The sequence below is a fragment of the Mobula hypostoma genome, chromosome 23, assembly GCF_963921235.1.
Source record: "Mobula hypostoma chromosome 23, sMobHyp1.1, whole genome shotgun sequence".
NCBI lineage: Eukaryota > Metazoa > Chordata > Chondrichthyes > Myliobatiformes > Myliobatidae > Mobula > Mobula hypostoma.
Window position 1 is genome coordinate 19928742 of NC_086119.1, and position 19093 is coordinate 19947834.

Here is a 19093-nt window from a genome sequence, read left to right on the forward strand (position 1 = left end):
TGCCTTTGAATTTGAATCATATCCATATCATGGTAACAATGGCTTTTGGCAAACTTGCAGTGGTTGAGCAGTTGAGTCAAGTTGCCAGACATATACTGCACTAAATGTATCTCACCACTTGAAAGTTTAAAGATTAAAGAAAGATGTGTCCTTATTGGTCTCAATCTCATGAACTTGTGTTTTTTTTTGGTTGTTTCTATTCAATATGGATTATAGGTATCACATTATTGAAATTCTGGATCATTTGTTATTTTTAAAAAGACATGAATCACTGTTAAAGGTATGATTTGCCAGAATTTCCTTTCTTTGTACTCCAGATCATCACTTGGTTTGATCTGTTATGGTAGAGGAAAAACGGACTGACAGCTCTTAATGGAAGCAACCACTTTTACAGATTATATATTTTTATTCACTATTTCAAAATACATGCTTAATTACATAATGCCAGGCCAGTTTCTACCGCATCCTCACCACCCTCCACCTGTGGAAAGCTATTCTTGCTTTCTGTGGCAATGAGAAAGCTTTAAGAGGCAATGTGCACCCTTTGTTTTAAATGCTGTTAAGCATAAAATGAATTCTAAGGAATTAATGAAACAATATTCTGATCAAATCTTTGCAGCAGTATCTCCATCTTCTGTTGATTTTTAGTAGTTCTACATTATACAATCCAAATCCCTGGAAACTTTCCAGAACTCCCAACTCTACCTCAGAATTAGGCTCTTGTGTGAAATCTAGAGCTGAATCTGTTAGCCATTGGGAAAATATTAAATGATCTGGATAATGATGTTTTATTGTTTTAGCTCTATCAGGAGTAAACAGTCACCATGAACATAAGCATTTTAATGTTTTATGCCCATTGTAAAGATGGTATATTTTGGATAAGTGTTAAGTGCTGACAGTTCTCTTTAATCACAGTATGAATAGAACATTTTAATACCAGCTTTTATTCTGTTCAAGGCTGTAGATTTGTGGAATGGAGTTTGCCATGATTGCTGGCAACTCTGGTCCAAATCTGTTTTGAAAATTTTATAGCTAACACATACTTACACTTGTGATTGATTCACTTATAGGTAAACAGATGTGCTAGTAGCCTGCACCATCTAGTCCATTCAAGTATTTCAAATTTCAGTCTTAGGGTGAATATTATTTAAACAACTAAATGATGAGTTGTATCAATATTAACACAGTATGTTTATAGTGTATTTTAGTGTCCTCAAATGCTCTAAGGCTTTGTAGCCAATTATTTCTTGCTGTGTAGTTATAGTCATAGAGTAATATAACATGAAACTGTATTATCAACAGGCCCTTTGGCCCAATTAGTCCATACCAAACACAGCATCCTTCCTGCTAGTCCCAGATTCTAACCTTCCAGCACACCTCCATGTACCTATCCATATGCCTCTTAAGTGTTGCAGTTGTACCCACCTCAGCCACTTCCTATGGCAGCTCATTCCATGTACTCACTACTCTGTAAAGAAGTTGCTTCTGGTAAATCTTCCTCCTCTTATCTTGAAAGTTTCTATGCATAGTGTTGCAAAGTAGATCATTGACCAATTAGTACAGTGCTCATCGGTATTATGCTAAAGTATTAACTGGAAAAATTTGTTGAGTTTGAACCCTGTCATTCTATTGACAATTTTAGTCTCTGAGTCAAATCAGCCTGGGTGTAAATCATTAATCTGAGGTAAGAAAAAAATAACATGGATCTATTATGTTCTTTATATGAAAGAAAAATTCACTAACTTGATACAAATACAGAAGTTTAACTATCTTAAAGGATGTTAAGAAACATAGAAAACCTATAGCATGCAGGCCCTTCAGCCCACAAAGCTGTGCCAAACATGTCCTTACCTTAGAAATTACCTAGGGTTACCCATAGCCTTCTGTTTTTCTAAGCTCTATGTACCTATCTAGGAATCCCCTAAAAGACCTTATCATATCAGCCTCCACCACCATCACCAGCAGCCCATTCCACGCATTCACCACTCTCTGCGTTTAAAAAAACTTATCCCGACATCGCCTCTGTACCTACTTGCAAGCACCTTAAAACTGTGCCCTCTCGTGCTAGCCATTTCAGTCCTGGGAAAAAGCCTCTGACTATCAACACGATCAATACCTCTCATCCTCCCGTCGCTCCAAGGAGAAAAGGCCGAGTTCACTCAACCTATTCTCATAAGGCATGCTCCCCAATGCAGGCAACATCCTTGTAAATCTTCTCTGTACCCTTTCTATGTTGTGCATCTTTATCAAAGTACTAACTTGAATTTCACTCATTTTAAAACAACTACTTATATTTGAGTCAGGATCCCACTTCAGTTGAAGGATCTGATACCTTCAATTAGAGGCTGGTCTTGAGAAAATTGTGACCTACATTTCTCCATGCTTAAGATATGGAGTGTTGCATGTTCTTTTTAGATGGTCTGACATATTCAAATGTCATTTAAAAGGGAAATTTACCAGAACCAGAAGTCCACCCTTGTCTAGACCAGAGAATTCAGGAGAATAGGTATGTCTATTCTTCCTATACTCTCATCAATTTTGCCCCAATTCTATCACTCAACTGCACACTAGATAATTTACAATGGCCAATTAATCTACTAATCTGTATTTTGTGGATGTGGGAACAAACCCATGCAGATTCCATAAGCCTTGATATCAGGTCATTTTGATTGCTCTGACTCATGGATCCTCTTGAAGCATAGTTGATTTTTGTCCTATTTCAAGATTCTAGTTGCTTCTCTCAGCTAGACAATCAATCTGTCTCAGTCTACAATAATTCACACTTGTTGATTTCACTTTCATATTCTGTTGGCTTCGAAGCTAGATACTTGTCCGTGATTGGTCACCCTCAGCGAGTTTCTACCATCTGCTGTTTTTGATTTTTCATTGGCTGAATTTGCTGCATGGGGTGGGCAGGGAGGGTGTTGGTGAGGAGTAGGGGATACTTTGTAGAAATGTAAATTAGCATGGTACTGTGTTGTAAGTTATACATTTGTCTCAAAAATTACATTAAACTCTACCCAATTTTTTGATATTTGACTATTAAAAGTAATTAAAATAAATTTAGTTACACACTGAACAACATGGGTTTTGAAGCAGTTTGGTGCTTTCAAAGCATTTGCCTCTGTAAAGGATTTTTTTCATGTATTTAAGTTCTGCTTCTAATGGGGGAGCAACTTAAACCAATATCAGAAAGGTGTTTATGCAGGTAACTTCATAATTTCTATCTGTCACTTGTTATTCAGTAAGCATAATTTTGATATTCTACTTGGTTCCTACACAAGATGCACTTTAATAGATGTTAAAACTTCCAAGGACCCTTCCCCACTTGTATTCTATTTGAGTGTATTGCGATGTCTTAATCTGCATTTCTTCTATCCCTACCTCATGTCCCTTGGTTCCTCTAGTAATGCTGTATATGAATCATATGTTGCCATCCTTTGGCCCAGATTTTTTTATAACTCTGCTTTTGATCTTTGATTAGCCATTGTGAACCTTCTGTATACACAATTACAGAGGGCTCTTTATAAATCTACAGACTGGCACAAATAAACATTAGTATTTAAATGTTGACATTGAGAATCTGAATGTTGGCATTGAATGGATATTTAAATTTTTTAATCTGGAAGTTGTGTGGATTATATTTGCTGACCAAGATTCATGAACCTGAAGCCTCTGTTGGTCAGGGTCGTCCATGGATATTGTGTCCTAGCTGTCTAGATACACAAGCCAGGACAGTACAATATGGAGAGCAAACTCCCCCTCTCCACACATCTGATGAACCCAAAGGAGCGGCAGAAGCAGACACAGTTTGTCTCTAGTGCCGTTGCAAGAGTTACCGGTCGGTCACTGTTGAACTCGACCGGTAGGGACTCCAGCTCCGGATATTTCCCTTGGAGTTACTCCTGAAGCCTTCCCCATGAGTGAGTATAGCTGCAAGGTAGCAGATGTTTGGGGCCAGAGTTTTCCTTCTAGATGAGTCACCGAGTCCCATCAGCCTGACGCTTCTGTTTTTAAGGTGCTAGTAACTAATCTTTGCTCTGGCTCCTGTCAGTAGAAATGAACTTAGTAGCCAAGCCACGCATGAAGGCCAGGAGTTGGTTGTCAGAGGCTATTTGAGGTGCACACCTTTGAGAGCATTTAATAAGTGGTGGGACCTTATCTCCTCCTTTCCCCTGCCCCCAGCTAAAACAACCTTAAGGAACCATTCATGAATCATTTTATTTTAAAATTACCTTTATAGAGACATGTTCCATCCACTTGCAGGAATCCAGATAGCCTTTCATCTATTGCCACTATTCTTACCAAAGGCTGTTGGTAACCATTACAAATGTCACTGAAATCAATGCTATACAAATAAACAGAAGTGCATGTTGTAAAGTACATATTCTAATGTTGCTAATCTGAATAATGCTGTCATTTTATATGATGGACAGTTGAGTAATGTTAATTTTCTTGGGTGTAATCCAGAAATGATTAATTCAGAGATTAACTTTGCTAATAGTCTGAATCCAAAACGTATGGCAGATAATCTTATAGTCTCTGCAGTTGAGAATATTGTTCAAAAAATAGATCCTAAGGGCCTAATTCTTGTCTCTTCCTCTTAGGTTTTGAAGAATTAAATGGTGATGCAGGGTCGGAGGACGAACTTGAATCTACAGCAAGCCAGGAAACTGAAGAGTTAAACTTGATTTCTTCCAGCACAGTTAACGGCAGGAAGCAATTTGTAGACACTAATTTCAACCCCAGGCACACAACAAAAACTATTGTACACAACAGAGTGGTTAATAAAACAAAGAATTATAATCAAAAAAACAGTATGGACAAAAAAAATGATAAAGTCTTTGAGAATAAATCTAGGGACAGCAGATCAATTGAGAAAAAGGAGGCTTTGTCGTTTCTCAATGGTGTTATATCTAGCAGCTCTGGGTGTATTACAAATGGATTTTCTGTCAAGAATTCAGCTGACAATGACGGTAGTGGGTCTGAGAGTGGTTACACTACCCCGAAGAAACGCAAGGGCAGGAGGAATAGCGACAAAGGTGTTGAGAACTTAAATTTGTTTCAAGACAAAATCATGCAGCACGAGGGGAATCCACTAACCCCAAAATTAGATCTCGAGAACACCAAACTTGAGTTACCTGAGCAGAAGGCAAGTCGTTTGGAAAATGCTAAACCTAGTGGTAGGTATGAACTGGCAACAGTTAATGCAGCTGGAGCTCGTGGGAAGGTGGGAGTTGGTGAAACTCAACGAAAAAATTCAGATGGAAAACCTAGTGGAGGTAAGAAATATGAAGAGAAACCTAAATCAAAAGCAGCATCTGTAACTTCAAAGGAAGATTCCTGGACCCTCTTTAAGCCACCTCCGGTCTTCCCAGTGGACAACAGTAGTGCAAAAATTGTTCCGAAGATTAGTTATGCAAGTAAAGTTAAAGAGAACCTCAACAAATCATCCTCTAATCAGTCACTGGCTCTGGACACTCAGACACAAGCTTCAGGTCGTTTGTCACAGGTTCCTATGTCTGCTGTGAAAACTGTCACCTCAACTAGCTTTTCCAATGGCTTGGCTTCAGTAGTGACTGATGGGCATATTGGTGTTTCAGGGGTCCAGACAGTTACTACTGCCAACACTGTAGTGCCTGCCTCATCTGGGAGTGAAACTTCTGTGTCTCCTGATGGCACAGACCCAGTGGCCACAGAACAAAGAAAGCAGGGTCTCTTTGTCTACCCTTCAAATATGCAATCGGTGCTTCCTGGCACAACACAGGTGGAACTACCGTCACAAACAACTCAACAAAACCTGGGGGATATTTTCCAGAACCAGTGGGGGTTATCTTTTATAAATGAGCCAAGTGCTGGCCCTGAGCTAGCCACTGTAAAATCTGTGGACAACCCACCTCTGGATTTGACATTTCAAGCTGAGTGTGCAGCCACTTTGGTTTCACAGGGCGCTGAACTTCTATCTTCAGGATCTGAAATTCCTGTGTTTCCAAAGGCATATGAACTCGACAAACGGACTAGCCCTCAGGTTCTCAGCAGTGTCATGAAGACTGCCACAGTGGCTGCTAGTGTCTCTGCTGAGAGCACGGCCCGGTCTGTGGAGCCACATGTTAGTGAACTGCAAAAGATGGCTGCTACGAGCCAAAGTGCAATAGGTTTTGCCCCGAAGGACTTTGGGAATGAAACACCACAACAGGCCTCTTCTACCAATGCTTTGGTGCCATCAGCCAAAGAACACCATCCAAGGTACCACAGAGGCTCTGACAGAAAAGACAGCTTTGGGTCATTTGACTTGAAATCCGCTGTTATGTATCACACTAAAGGTAATATTTTAATGGTGTTTTCACACAAATGGAACTACGCTCGGTTCTTAGAAACTTGAGTTATCTGTGTAGCTTTCTGCATCTTATTGCCTGTTTATATTGGAAATGAAAACATCTATTCAGGTAGCAGATTCAAATCTCAGAAGCTTGGTATATATCAACGAGGTGCCATTTGAGAGGAATATCAGTGAAACACAAGATATTTGAATCTGGAACAACAATCTGCTGGAGGGACTCAGTAGGTCGAGTAGCATCTGAGAGAAAAATTGTTGATGTTTCAGGTCGAAACTGCACCAGTTCTGATGCTGCTCAACCCATTGAGTTTCATCAGCTGATTGTTTATTGGGAGGAATATCATACCAGTATGCAAGTCAAGCTGGTATGATAGTCCAATTTGAAAAGGTCAGTAAATGGTAACCCATCAAGAAATATTTATTGAACTGTCAGTAGCTCTTTTTGTTCTTGTACTGTTGTCAAGTGTTGTCACTCTGCTCTGTCAATTGTTCCTGTAATTTCCAGCAGCAATTAAACCTAGATCCATTTTGCTGTCTATACCTTGTACCACATCTCATTGAAACTCAACCTTATAAAATTCATACAGGTTGCAAGGAGAATGTTTCTTCTGGTTAAGGAGTCTAGAACCAGTTCACTCAGGGGGTAGTGAGTTATTGAAATTCTGTAGTCCAGAGGAATGTGGGGCCTCACCCAATTTGGATCCTTAGTTTCAAATCATAAGTGGATGATATAGGTTGTTTTAGTGCTGCTAATGGTAGGATGAAACTTCATCTTGCAGCAATAATTGTTGATTACTGCTAATCAAGGATTCATCTGGCCCTCCTGTTAAGCAGTATGAAATTTTATAGTGATTTTGTTTTGATGAATGTTATGTAATATTATTGAATGTCAGTTGGTTCTATTATTCAGGAGTGTGCAGGTATATGTTGACATTTTGGCAACAATCAAAATGTCTTAATTAGGCAACTACTTTATATTTATGATTATTGGCATATACCAAATTAAACTGCTACTTTTGTACAAGGACAATGTTTTGATGTGCTTATGCTACAAGAGTGGCTCATTTGGAAATGAAGAGGGGCTGTGGCTTCCATAAGTGATAAGACAAAATCTCTTTGATTTGCTTTTGGTCACAAGCTGCTCTGACCAATGTATTTATTGTCCTGGACTTCAGTGTCTGTGAAGAGCAAAAAAAAAGGAATTTAATATCTTTTAATTGACATGGATTGTATTGAGACTGGTAAGCAAGGAGAGGTAGCAGCTGTCTCGTCGTACAGTATTGTGCAAAAGTCCTAAGCACACTAGATTTTTTAATATAAATTTTGGTTTTGATTTTTTTGTCTGTTGCATTAGTGTCAGTAGAAATGAGCAAATTTTAGATTTCCAAATGTTCATTTTTCCAAAAAAAATCCTTGATTTTTTTTTTATATCTATCTTTATGTGACATATTAAGTAATAGATTTCTTTACCTAAGTAAATTCTGTACTAGTTAGTTTTTCAAATAAAAGTTTGGTTACTTTGTAGGTATTTAGCCCAGTGTATGATTAAATGAAGGTAAACGTGCTGATGAACAATGACATAATGAGTTGAATGAACTAAACTGGTTAACTAAAACAAACGAGCATAGAAAGAGTCCAGCTGGGTAACGGACAACCAAACTAAAAGCTGAGGGTTTGGCAGACGTGACAGTTTACTCTTTAAATAATCAATTCTTACACCATGGCAAGAGTGAGCATAGCAACAAAACACAACGTCAGTATCATCAAGATCTCTCCCAAGCAGAAATTTCCCAGCAGACAAGAGTTTCAAGACATGTTGTCCAATCTCTTCTGGAAAATGTACGAAGAAACGGGCATGGTTGAGAACCAGAAACAGTAGTCAGCTGCAGAAAACTAGGTGCAGCAGTCAAGAGATGCATCAAACTGATGTTCCTTCTAAATTAGAAGTCCAGCACTACTATCAGCTCTGAACTCAAAGAAACCACTGGAAACCAAGTACACTCCTGTACAGCCCAGAGAAGTCTTGTTAGAAGTAGTCTTCATGGAAGAGTTGCTGCCAAAATACCATTCCTCAAACATGGAAACAAAGCTAAAAGGTTCACTTAAGCACATGAACACAAGGATTGGGGTGCTGAGCAGGGGGCAGTTTGTCCATGGAAGAGTTGGAGAGCACTAGATGGATAAGTGTCTGCAGCCAACAGTGAAGCACGGTGGAGGTTCCCTCCAGGTTTGGGGCTGCATTTTTTTCAAAGGAGTTGGTGATTTGGTCAAAATTAATGGAATCTTCAATGCTGAGAAGTATAAGCAGATTTCTCGTCCATCACGTAGTACATTTGGAAAGGTGACTGATCAGTCCCAACCTCATTCTGCAACAGGACAATGACCCCCAATCACATGGCCAAGGTCATAAAGAAAAGAAAAACAAGGAGTTCTACATCAGATGGTATGTCCTCCACAGAGCCCTAAACTCAACATCATCAAGGCTGTCCAAGATTACCTAGAGCGACAGAAGCAAGCAAGATGGCCAAAGTCTGTAAAAGAACTATGGCAAGTTCTCCAGGATGCTCGGAATAACCTACCAGCCGATTTTTCTTTTAAAACTGCACTACAGTATACCTAAGAGAATTGATACAGTTTTAAAGGCAAAGGGTGATTATTCCAAATATTGATTTGTTGTAGTTTTGTGACTGTTTACTGCTCTTTATGGTACTTTTTTGATATTTAGAAACTTAATTTTCATTATTTTTGAAAGCTTCCTTGCTTTACAGATTTTTTTTGCATGTGCCTGAGACTTTTGTACACAACTGTATGTACTAGCAAAAAAGAGGGTGATAACAGATTGTTTGTTGAGAAGGACAAGCCAATGGTACCAAGATTCAGTGATGGCTAGACCAGGGGTAAGCTGCAATAGGTTTGTCTATGAACAGATTGTCCTTTAGACTTTGAAATGGTGAAGGGAATGAATTTGAATAATTGTAAACTGCTAGAAAAATTAGATTATTTTAGTTAATTTGTAAAGTATTATTTTATCTCAGTTTGAGGGAGATGTTGAAATTCTTAATTATTTTCTCTGTGTTCCTTGGGATTCCATTTGGTTAACATTTAGTTCCAACAATTACTGGTAAATATCCTTTACAGTCACCATTGTCAGTTGAAAGTTCAGAGGTGGAAAATCAATATTTTCCATTTACGCAAATATTTTTGATCTAATAACTAAAATATAAATTCTGTTAGTCTCACTAACACTACCTGCTGAGAAACAGATGCAAAGTATTTGGTGTTAGACCAGAAAGAGTAGGGAAGCTGATGTTGGCTTATGGTGTAGCTGAGAGTGCTAACTCAAGTCATAGTGAGCATTTACAAAGGTAAATAGTAATTTGGTCACAAACTGCAAGAAGGTAGAACTTCAATTGGCCTTTGTTGCCAGGAAGATGTGTGGTAAGAATATAAAAAACAGCTTTGAGATTATGTCTTTGAGACAAACCAATATGGATTTGGTAAATTGAATGCAAGGATGAGGAAAAAGTATATAGGATCGGCAAATATCAAGTGAAGTTTAGAAGGACAAGATATTTTTGCAGAAGGTTCTGATTGGAATTGTGAAGTTTATTACAACAGAACAAATATTAAATCTCATTCACTTTTCTACCTATCCCACAACTGTACAAAAACTAGAATAGTTCCCTTGGTTAATTTTTGGGATGAGCAGACTGTGCCATTGAGAGGCTGAATAGATTGGGTCTAAATGCTTTGGCATTTAGGAAAATGAAGGATGACTTTTTCTAGGGGACTTGGCAAAAATATTGCCGTGTTTTCAGTAGTAGAAAGATCTTGAACAATAGAACATAGTTACAAGGGTCATTTAAAACTTAGAGTGGAAATCTCTTCATTTAGGTGGTGGTGTTCTAGAATTTTCTACCCTAGAGAGTGGTGGAGATTAGATCATCGGATGTATTTGAGATGGAGATAAATATTTGAAAGATTGTGGTCAGTAAGGAACTGGTACAGAGGAGGTGTTAAGGCCAATAGTCATATTGGTTGAGTAGGCTTGAGGAGCCTGATGTCTTACTCATATTTATAGCGAGAGGATTCGAGTACAGGAGCAGGGAGGTACTACTGCAGTTGTACAAGGCCTTGGTGAGACCACACCTGGAGTATTGTGTGCAGTTTTGGTCCCCTAATCTGAGGAAAGACATCCTTGCCATAGAGGGAGTACAAAGAAGGTTCACCAGATTGATTCCTGGGATGGCAGGTCTTTCATATGAAGAAAGACTGGATGAACTGGGCTTGTACTCGTTGGAATTTAGAAGATTGAGGGGGGATCTGATTGAAACGTATAAGATCCTAAAGGGATTGGACAGGCTAGATGCGGGAAGATTGTTCCCGATGTTGGGGAGGTCTAGAACGAGGGGTCACAGTTTGAGGATAGAGGGGAAGCCTTTTAGGACCGAGGTTAGGAAAAACTTCTTCACACAGAGAGTGGTGAATCTGTGGAATTCTCTGCCACAGCAAACTGTTGAGGCCAGTTCATTAGCTATGTTTAAAAGGAAGTTAGATATGGCCCTTGTGGCTACAGGGGTCACGGGGTATGGAGGGAAGGCTGGGTTCTGAGTTGGATGATCAGCCATGATCATAATAAATGGCGGTGCAGGCTCGAAGGGCCGAATGGCCTACTCCTGCACCTATTTTCTATGTTTCTATGTTTCTATATTTAAAGGTTGATTACATAGACCTAAGAGATTTTGTTACCTGATTTGGTAAGTATGCATCTCTACCCAGGAGAGTTTTGATTGCTTAGTTTTCAAGTGCCTTCAAGATAGAACCTCTCTAGTTTATGGAGAATTGTGGGATAAGTAGGAAAGTGCATAAAATTTAAGATTAGGGTTTAATTTTAATCTTATTTATTATTAATGGGATCATATTACAGCTAGAATCATAGTTAACCTACCACTAGAGACACATTCAGTCCATTGTGTCTTTGCCAGTGGAAGAGGCAAACAACCTAGGCTAATCCCACGTTCCATCATTGGGTGTCAGTTCTTCAAATACATATCCAAGTACTGTTTAAAGGTGACATGTGTTTCTACCTCTATGCCTTTTCCATGCAGTTTCAGAGCACCACCTACCTGTGGATAGGTTTCTTTCCTCTAATCTTGCCTCTGAGGGTAAGGAATCACATTAAATCCATTTACCCTTTTGAGGATAATAGGTCTTTTCTGCTTTGCAATCCAAGCCCATTGTGAACTTGTACATCAATTAAGTTTTCTCTCTTTGGCAAGGCAAATGGTCCCTATCTTTGTTCAGATACTTTCAGAATCTGGTGTGGAGCATGCTGATGACCTGACTGTCCTCTAGAGCAAACAGCCTGTGATTTAAAGCATCATTTGCTGAGAATGTTGGCCTGGATCAAGGTTCTGACATTGTTTGTTTATCTTGCCAGTGGATTACAAACGTTTTGACAAGAAAGTTGGTCTTATGCAGTGCTTGCCACAGCAAATTTTTGTCTCCAGAAGCAAATACTAGGGCAGCTAGACCAAAATCTTTGTTCCAGCTTTGAGATCCTGAACTTCAAATATACTTTTTCTTAGTTGGTATGAGGCTGTAATGGCACACTGAAGTGGTGAATAATTTTTATCATTGATGTCTGTCTTTTCCCAAGACGAGACTCCTGAGATATGGGAAGTGGCTAGGGTGTTGTGCAGACATTAGTTGAGGACCTTACTCATGGGGTTGGTGGGAGGGGAGGCTAATTTTGATGTTTTCATATGGAAATTTATAATGTTTGATTGAGATAAACTGTAGGTAATGGGACATCTGACAAGGGGGTCTTTTTTAAAAAAAAAAAGTGACACAAGGAGAGTTCAGGACCTGTATTCTCCTAAAGGCAAGTCTGGCAGGGTTATAGAACTCTGAGGGATATTGAATTTCCAATTGGGAAAAGGAGGCATTTCTCGGGTGTAGGCGGCGTGGATCAAGCAAATCTCTTGACTTTAAAGGATGTAGGAGTAGCCTTGAGAGGGAAACTGAGAGGGTGAAAAGACATTGGTAGGTAAGGTAATGAAAATCTTAAAATTCTACCAAGTACATTGAGCAAAAACATAACTAGGCAAAATAGTTCCTCTTGAGGATCAATATGATCATGTGTGGTATTATGGGAGATTAACAAGGTCTTAAAATATTTCTAAATGAATATACCATGGAGAAGGTCATGGAAACCTGGGAATTTTGGGAAGAGAATAGAGATGTCTTGAAACATTTGCACATTACAAAAGGGGGTACTGACAATCATAAAACACAAATGTTCTTGTATTTAATGAGGACTGCAGAGGCAAGCCAGTGAGCCTAATGTTAGCAAGAAAGCTACTTCAGGGGATTTTGAGATGGTGCATGTCTCACAAAATTGAACTTTTTTTCTTTGAAGAGCTGACTAAGTGGATTGACAAGAGCATGGTGGTGGAGATTATATATGTGGACTTCAGCAAGGTGTTTGACAAAATCTTGACTGCTGGTTGATCCAGAGAGTTTGGATCATATGGAATCCAGTGTGCGCTGGCCAGCTGGATGTAAAATTGATGTTGTGTTAGGAGTACATGGGTGGTAATGAAAGGTCGTTTTTCATTTAGAGGCCTGTGGTAACTGGTATGTCCCAATGATTTGGAAGCTAGTGCATTTGGCATGGTTAGTAAGTTCGTGGGTGACACCAAATTTGTGTTGTGAACAATGAAAGAGGTTATTTAAGATCACAACAGGATCCAAATTAACTGGGAAAGTGAGACAAGGAATGGCAGGTTACCAAAGAAAATGTTATAGGTGGGTAAAATTAGAAAGTTTAAAATGCATTTTTTTTAGACAGGCACATGGATATGAAAAATTGAGAGGAATACGAGGCAAATATGGGCACTTTCTCTTCCCAACTGTTTAGTTAGCATGGACAAATTGGACTAGAGGGATTGTTTCCATGATGTATAGCTGGCTGACTACTATACATGTCTGTATACTGCTCAATGACTGTTTAAAGGTGGAGACAGTGGAAATTTTTTTGCATTGATGCTGTAGATATGCTCCAACTTGGAAGTGAGTTTCAATACTGCAGTGAGATAGAATGGGGAAAGTTGTTTCCTCCTATTTCCAAAGGCTGTAAACTTCACATCAACTTTTATAGACTTGTGTAAACTTCACCTAGCTCCAAAGGACAACATCAAAACTGGCTTGTTTGAGCTTAGGCAGAAAGTCTGCTAGCCGTGCCATTGTGCTGTTTTGTTCTGCTTTGGTTAATACAGAAAAAGTTAGTTTGCTATCCCCCAAATTTCCAGCATAAGTAACATATAATTATAATTAGATGCATTGATCATCTTGTGACTATAATGAGTCCTATCTTAAAGAGTAAAATCTGATGCTGGAGTACATGGGATTTGTTTATATGGAGCGGAGTTTTAAAGGTACTAATTGCTTCTTCTGAATAGATCCAGATTTTACTGCTAAATTCTGTATTGTATCAGGAATTAGTTCAAAAGGCCTCTTGGAAACTTTCCACATTGGGTATTTGTTACCATGCTTTGTTTTCATACAATGGGTAGTGGTGTTAGGGGTAAGTGTAAAGGTTTGCAGCTAATTTAAACCCAAGTATAGTTCTTACTAGTATTGAGAATTCTTACCCTTTCTGTAAATCAAAGTTGTACTGTGTGTTACAGTGTGATTGCACTGATCTTTTTCTCATTCCCTTTTCTAAACTGCTCTTGGTATCTAATATCCAGGAAGTTGTTTCCCCTGTATGAGAAGAGTTCAGAAACTTTCTATTATCCAAATATGCTTTTTGCATACTTCATGTTGTAAAAGTGGAATTTTAGAAATTGCTGTATAGTACACACCAGTGCATTTGACACTTTAGCCAGTTGCCACAGTTAGTTTTAGGTGTGGGACTATGTTAATCTACGGTATTTACTTAAATATCAGCAACACTTGAGTTTTAATTTAAAACAATTAAGTTATTTCTGAAGTTGGGTATTTGCTTCTGTCCTGATAAAAGAAAAAAAATCTCAAAACTATTTTGATTTTCAGTGTAAATGAGCCACAAAATTTTAGTAAGTAAATCAGTAGTGTTGTTGGAGTTTAAATGGAGGTGAGAATTCTGAATATAAGAAAATGTTAAGCAGTGATGGCTAGCGGCTGGAGAATCTGAATTTGCTTGATAAATATCATAAAATTATTTCTAAAATTAGTTCTGTATCTCAAATGAGCATTTATTCCAAATGATGTACAGTGGATTCTGCTTAATTGGGACATGGAAGCAAGTACATTTTGGTCCAATTAGCTGGTGTCATGGAAATAGTTAAAATGATATTAATAAAGACAAACTACTGTTTAAGTGAGTAATTATTTATTTAAATAAAATACAGAATAAATTGGAACACTACTATTACCACTGCAGTACTATAAAACTATTAGTTCCTAATACCAATTGACAGAGGAATTCATCCGTATCTAATTCTTGTGACTGTAAATGAACAAAATCAGCATAGACACCTAGTGCAGATAATGGACTGTCTTCATACGATGCTATCAATGATTGCATCCTCAAAATCTTTATTTTCATTGTAAAATTGAAGGTGATTGTCAATACCTTTGAATTCTTTGTGGTTTCTAACTTGAAGTAGTGATCTCATTTCATTTTCAGTCCTGCCACTTCTTTCAACTCCATGCTTGAGTGCTTGAAACCGCAGTGAACAAAGCAGTTCTGAATTATTTTACTGCTTATTTCTCAACAAGACTCAGTGGGGGGGGGGTGGGGATCACTGCTTTTTGAATATAAACACAGACAATTGATACTATTTAAAATTGTTTGCTGGAAGCAGGTTGTTGTCTAATGGCTACACAAGTGCACGTGACTGACACTAGTTCGGCAGCAGTCTCCTGTCCCAGTTAAGCGGCATAGTGTCTCAAATAAAGGAAGGGAATCCTAGCTAATTTCTCAGTTAGTTTTTGTTCTTTAAAAGTTGTCCCCGATAAGAAGCTGCCCTGATTAACTGGAATCCACGTTTTCATATGAATCACTTTACAGTCTAGGGGTTGGTTAGGTGGTCTTTTTCATTGGAAATGTTCTATGGAAATATTACTTTGATTCTCCCTTCTCCCTTTAAGTACTAACTTGTTGAGATTTCTAGATCCATTTGTTCCCAAGCAGGTAGCCCTTGTTCAATGATCCATGGTCCTTCTGAAGGCTATTTCCATAGATGAATATTGAATCCATATGTTCACTATTAATCCCTAGTTATCATTGTACGTTAACTTAGGACATTCAGTCATTCAGACTCATTAATTTGGTATCATCAAGCATTAGTTTTGATGCAATTATTGGATGAAGAAGCTTAGCTATGAATGTTTGTACAAATGTTTTGTTGCAGTGTTTAAAATTATAGTTAAACGAAATTGCATTTCACACTTCAAGAACTCTGAGGTCCTACATTGAGCTAAAAGAATGCACAGCTTTTAATAGTCAGCATTTTTATTTACTGGTAAACTATATAGGGGAAGTGTAGAAATAAGTAACATAATTGTAGATTATTGTGATCGGTTTTCACTGACAGCACTGTCATAAAGTCTGTTTGGACAGTACAATGAGAGCAAAGTAATGGTGATTCTTAGAAATGTAAGTTGGCATCAAAAATGACAATTATTACAGAGTCTCTTGTGATTCAAAATGTTTTTATATAAGCAAAGTTTTAGAGGCTTTAAACTTCGGCTAATCCATTTAGTATAAACGTGCTCAGTACTGCTTTTGAATCTGAATCTGCTCTGATCGTAATGTTTATCTGAAAATTGTAGTATTGGGCTTAAGCAATTCCAGTATTGAGCTTAAGAGGGGATTGGACACAAAGGTGATGTTACAATTGCACACCAGGTCAATGGGTATCTAATGTTCAAGGTCAATACCTTTTCAGCAGAGCTGAACTCTTTCTCTCAATGCCTGACCTGTTTGGCATTTCCAACACATTTGATTTTAGATTTTCTGCATTTACATGAATTTGCCTTTGCATTTTTATCAATATAAAAACAAATCTAATCCATGTGTCCTTGAATTCTTTAACACTTTCAAAATCAGTCTGATTCAGTTTGTCATCAGTGATGTGCCATTTTCTTACTTTACTCTTCCTCGTCTACAGTTTTCCAGTCTTGGCTGTACTCTCATTTTTGTTTGGATGTCTCTTCATTGTACCTGAACCTAAGAAACATCAGTAGCCATTTGAGCCACTGTATAATCAAATGATTGTTGATCCAGTCTTGACTTAAACAATGTTCTTGTCATTTTCCTATCTTTTCCTCAAACTTCTGATTTCCATTTTGAATATATTCATGATTTCCTCTCAGGCTATCACATAGGATAGGAAGGTTTGGGTTCAGTGATACTGGCTTTTTCTAAATTAAGGAATAGAGATGTGTTTTGCTCAGTGAAATGTGAATCAGAGCCTTAAAAAGCTGAGTATCTAATCATAAATTGAATATTGCTGAATCTAAAGTGTTTTCATTAGGTTTGTTTTTGAGAGCATAATAGGTACTCAAAACAGGTCTGATGAAGAGCGACCTGATAACTTTTATAATCTCAGGTGAATTCAATACCTTGGTGTTGGGGGCAGCGCAGGGTGCGGTAAAATTTCTGAAGTTTAGATACAAGATGTCTTTACGGTTATTTACTTCGCTTTTGACAATTGATACATTTTACTATAAAATGACTATGCACTGTAAGGTCAGGAGTAGGATGTCGTTCCCTTGACGATTTCACATTTCGGTTGGATTGTAATTGATTTTCATTTACTTCTTTTATCCTAGATCAATTGGTCCCCACAGCTTCTAAGGAGGAATTTACTGAATTTGTACCAAGCACAGATATAGCAACAAAAAATGCTGCAAATATTCAGCTCAATCAGTACTAGTGATCAAAGAAGCAATTAATCTGATTAAAGATTATGGACCTGAAATGAACTCCTCTCCACAAAATTACTCTATGGCTTACAGAATAGAATATAGTAAAGTATAAGATGGCATTGTACTGATCAGAGGGATTTCTTGCACTACAATGGCATTTGCATCATTACTATCAATTATAATTGTAACAACCTTAAGTTTCCTAACTTGTGGAACTTGTAGAACTTCAGATTAGTGTAATCTTTTCCAAATCTAATAATGTAAAATTTGCCTTAATTGATGCTTGCATATGCTGAACACTAAATGATCAAGATTGCACACATTAAAGCTGTAATGTTTATAAAAGGTTCACAGGAATTCTGGTAATTGCATAAATCTTTGGTGTGGCATTAGCTGGAGTTTTGAGGAGATGCAGGGGAGACTTGGGTTAAAGGCATTGATTAGAATGAGGATCATAACTCAGAGCAGAAGTTAACTGATTTTCTAATGGTGTTTCAAAGTTATGAAGGCTTACATTATGGCTTGAGTTGGTAAACAAATAAATGGCATTAACCCAAACCAAATGACAGAATAACTTAAAGGAAATTTGGTACTTTTATGAGCAACATACATAAAATGTTGGAGGAACTCAGCAGGTCAGGCAACATTTACAGCAGGGAATACAGTCAATGCTTTGGGCTGAGACCTCAGTAGATACTTGCTGACTTGCTGAGTTCCTCCAGCATTTTGTATGTGTTGCTCAAGGTTTCCAGCAACTTCAGAATCTTTGTGTCTTTGATAATTTTATGCATTGTTGTGGTCTGGAATGCATTTTCTGAAAAGGTAATAGAAGTAGGTTAAATTGTTCCACTTTGTATGTAGTACATCTATGCAGGAATAGTGCACCGGTGCATTTAAAGCAGGCATGATGCCTCAATCTGTGCCTTCTATATAGGGGGTCAAAATATTGCAACATTTTGTAAAATTTGCGATATTATATTCCCTGGTAACCAATGGCCCAATGTATTCAAGTCTTAGTTTTTTTAAAATTCTAGCAAAATTATTTGGTTTTACTTTTATCTGGCTTGTAAGCTTTCATGTTTTTTAAAGTTATGTTCTAAATGTTCAAACATTTCCAGTGTTTGCTTTGCAACTTGTCATTGTACTTCTTTCAAATATATCTTACTGCAAGCATTTCCACAAGCTGTTTAAGTACTCATGTTAATAAGTGCTCTTTAAAACTGTTATACTAAACTAATTCCACTACCTTGTACTTTTCGAAAAGTTTTGGAGAAGTAAATTGTGCTCGGATTTGATTGTATATATTTTGTTTTTCAGAAATGGACTCTATATGGAACCTGCATAAACAAGGTAATCACAATTAAAACTTTGAGCATTAAATGTTTAAGAGTTTACAGATTGACATTACTATAGGTTGTTTAGTCCATTTTATGTTCTTAAGTTATAAATTTGATTTGTGTTTTAAAGCATGTTTGCATCTTACCTTGTAAATAAGCATAAAATGAATGATCTGAGATCATTGAGTGGAATATGGCACCTGTCTCCTGCTGCCTTCGACTATTTCATTTTTCCCACTGCTTATTGCATGAAGATAATGCTTATTTCAATGGATGTCTTTTATTGGGCATTACATTTTAATGTATAGTCCTGCTATTCAAAATAGTGTTTAGTCCAATTTCTTTCTTGTGATCGTCTCTTTTTAATCAAGGACATTGCAGGATGATGCTCTGGATCCAGGGCTAGACTAACTTGCATTATTCCTTTAGTATGAAGTTATTGCAGTCATGGATCAAACTGAGGAAGTTAATCACACAAAATGCAGGAAGAAGTCAGCAG

General features: G+C 37.7%; 1 protein-coding gene across 1 annotated transcript in view; it reads left to right on the top strand.

Annotated features, from left to right (window-relative positions):
* nufip2 (nuclear FMR1 interacting protein 2) overlaps nucleotides 1-19093 on the top strand; it is a 32222-nt gene that overhangs the window by 4858 nt on the left and 8271 nt on the right. Inside the window, 2 exon segments of the mRNA XM_063031851.1 lie at nucleotides 4608-6323; nucleotides 18575-18607. Of these exon segments, the coding sequence (XP_062887921.1) occupies nucleotides 4608-6323; nucleotides 18575-18607 (1749 nt within the window).